Source organism: Quercus lobata, chromosome 9 (assembly GCF_001633185.2).
Source record: "Quercus lobata isolate SW786 chromosome 9, ValleyOak3.0 Primary Assembly, whole genome shotgun sequence".
In the NCBI taxonomy this organism is placed as follows: Eukaryota; Viridiplantae; Streptophyta; class Magnoliopsida; order Fagales; family Fagaceae; genus Quercus; species Quercus lobata.
This window is the reverse complement of record NC_044912.1, coordinates 40,724,005-40,724,993: the sequence shown is the minus strand read 5'-3', so window position 1 is coordinate 40,724,993 and position 989 is coordinate 40,724,005. Positions and strand designations below refer to the sequence as shown.

At 45.1% G+C, this 989-nt stretch overlaps 1 protein-coding gene across 1 annotated transcript; it reads right to left on the bottom strand.

The window, feature by feature from the left end:
• Positions 1 to 287: 287 nt before the first annotated feature.
• LOC115961741 lies at positions 288 to 764 on the bottom strand. The gene has a single exon (XM_031080668.1). It carries the CDS (start codon positions 762 to 764, stop codon positions 288 to 290), a length of 477 nt encoding a protein of 158 aa, XP_030936528.1.
• Positions 765 to 989: the final 225 nt, after the last annotated feature.

The window sequence follows — 989 nt, the reverse complement described above, 5'->3', positions numbered from 1 at the left end:
TGTAAAAGATGACGTAACTTTCCTTCTCGGACCAGCTGATCTAAGTGGTTCCATAGATTCCTGCAATCCTCAGTGGTATGCCCGTGGTCTTGATGATAATGATAGTATAGGCTTTAGTTGCGTTTCGAAGGGTTTCCAGCCATTTTACCTGGCCATCTGAAGAAAGGTTCGTTCTTGACTTTCTCCAGAATTAGCTGTACTGGCTCTTTGAACACGGCATTAACCGTTTGCATGTTGGTTTGCCCAGCCTATCTCGAAAAATCTCTTCTTGGCTGGTTATGGTTGTATCATTTCGACCTATAATCATTCCCTTTGGGGGGAATGATCTTCTCCTTTCCTTTCCCTTGTAACTGGTCTTCCTCCACCCTTTTGTACTTGCCAATCCTATCCATCAACTGACGAACGTTGGCAACGGGTTTACCAGTTAAAGATTTCCTTAAGCCATGCTCGGAGAGGAGACCGCTTTTGAATGTGTTGATTGCGACATCATCGTGGTTTTCATCCATCTCATTATACATCTCCCAATACCTATCCGAATACGTCTTTAGGGTCTCTCCCTCGTGCATAGATAAGGATAATAATGAACTCAGGGGTCGAGGGACCATGCTATTTGTAATAAAGCGAGAGCAAAAAGTCTGAGTGAGCTGCTTATAAGAGCCTATGGAATTTGCTTTCAGGCTGTTGAACCATCTCATCGCCACTGGCCCCAAGTTGGACGGGAAAACTTTGCACATCAGAGCCTCATTTTGGGAGTAAATAGCCATCCGCTGGTTAATCTGGCTCACGTGCTCCACTAGGTCTGCTCGGCCGTTGTAGATGGCAAACGTAGGTTGATTGAAACGTCAAGGTAATTTAGCCCCTTCTATCTTATACACGAAAGGTGATCTAGAGATCTGATCCAATGCTTTGTTCATAGCATCATTACCCAAACCCTTGCTGGATGGGCTTTCATACCTTCGCGTAGGGCGCGACTCCTTCTCGTAAGAAAA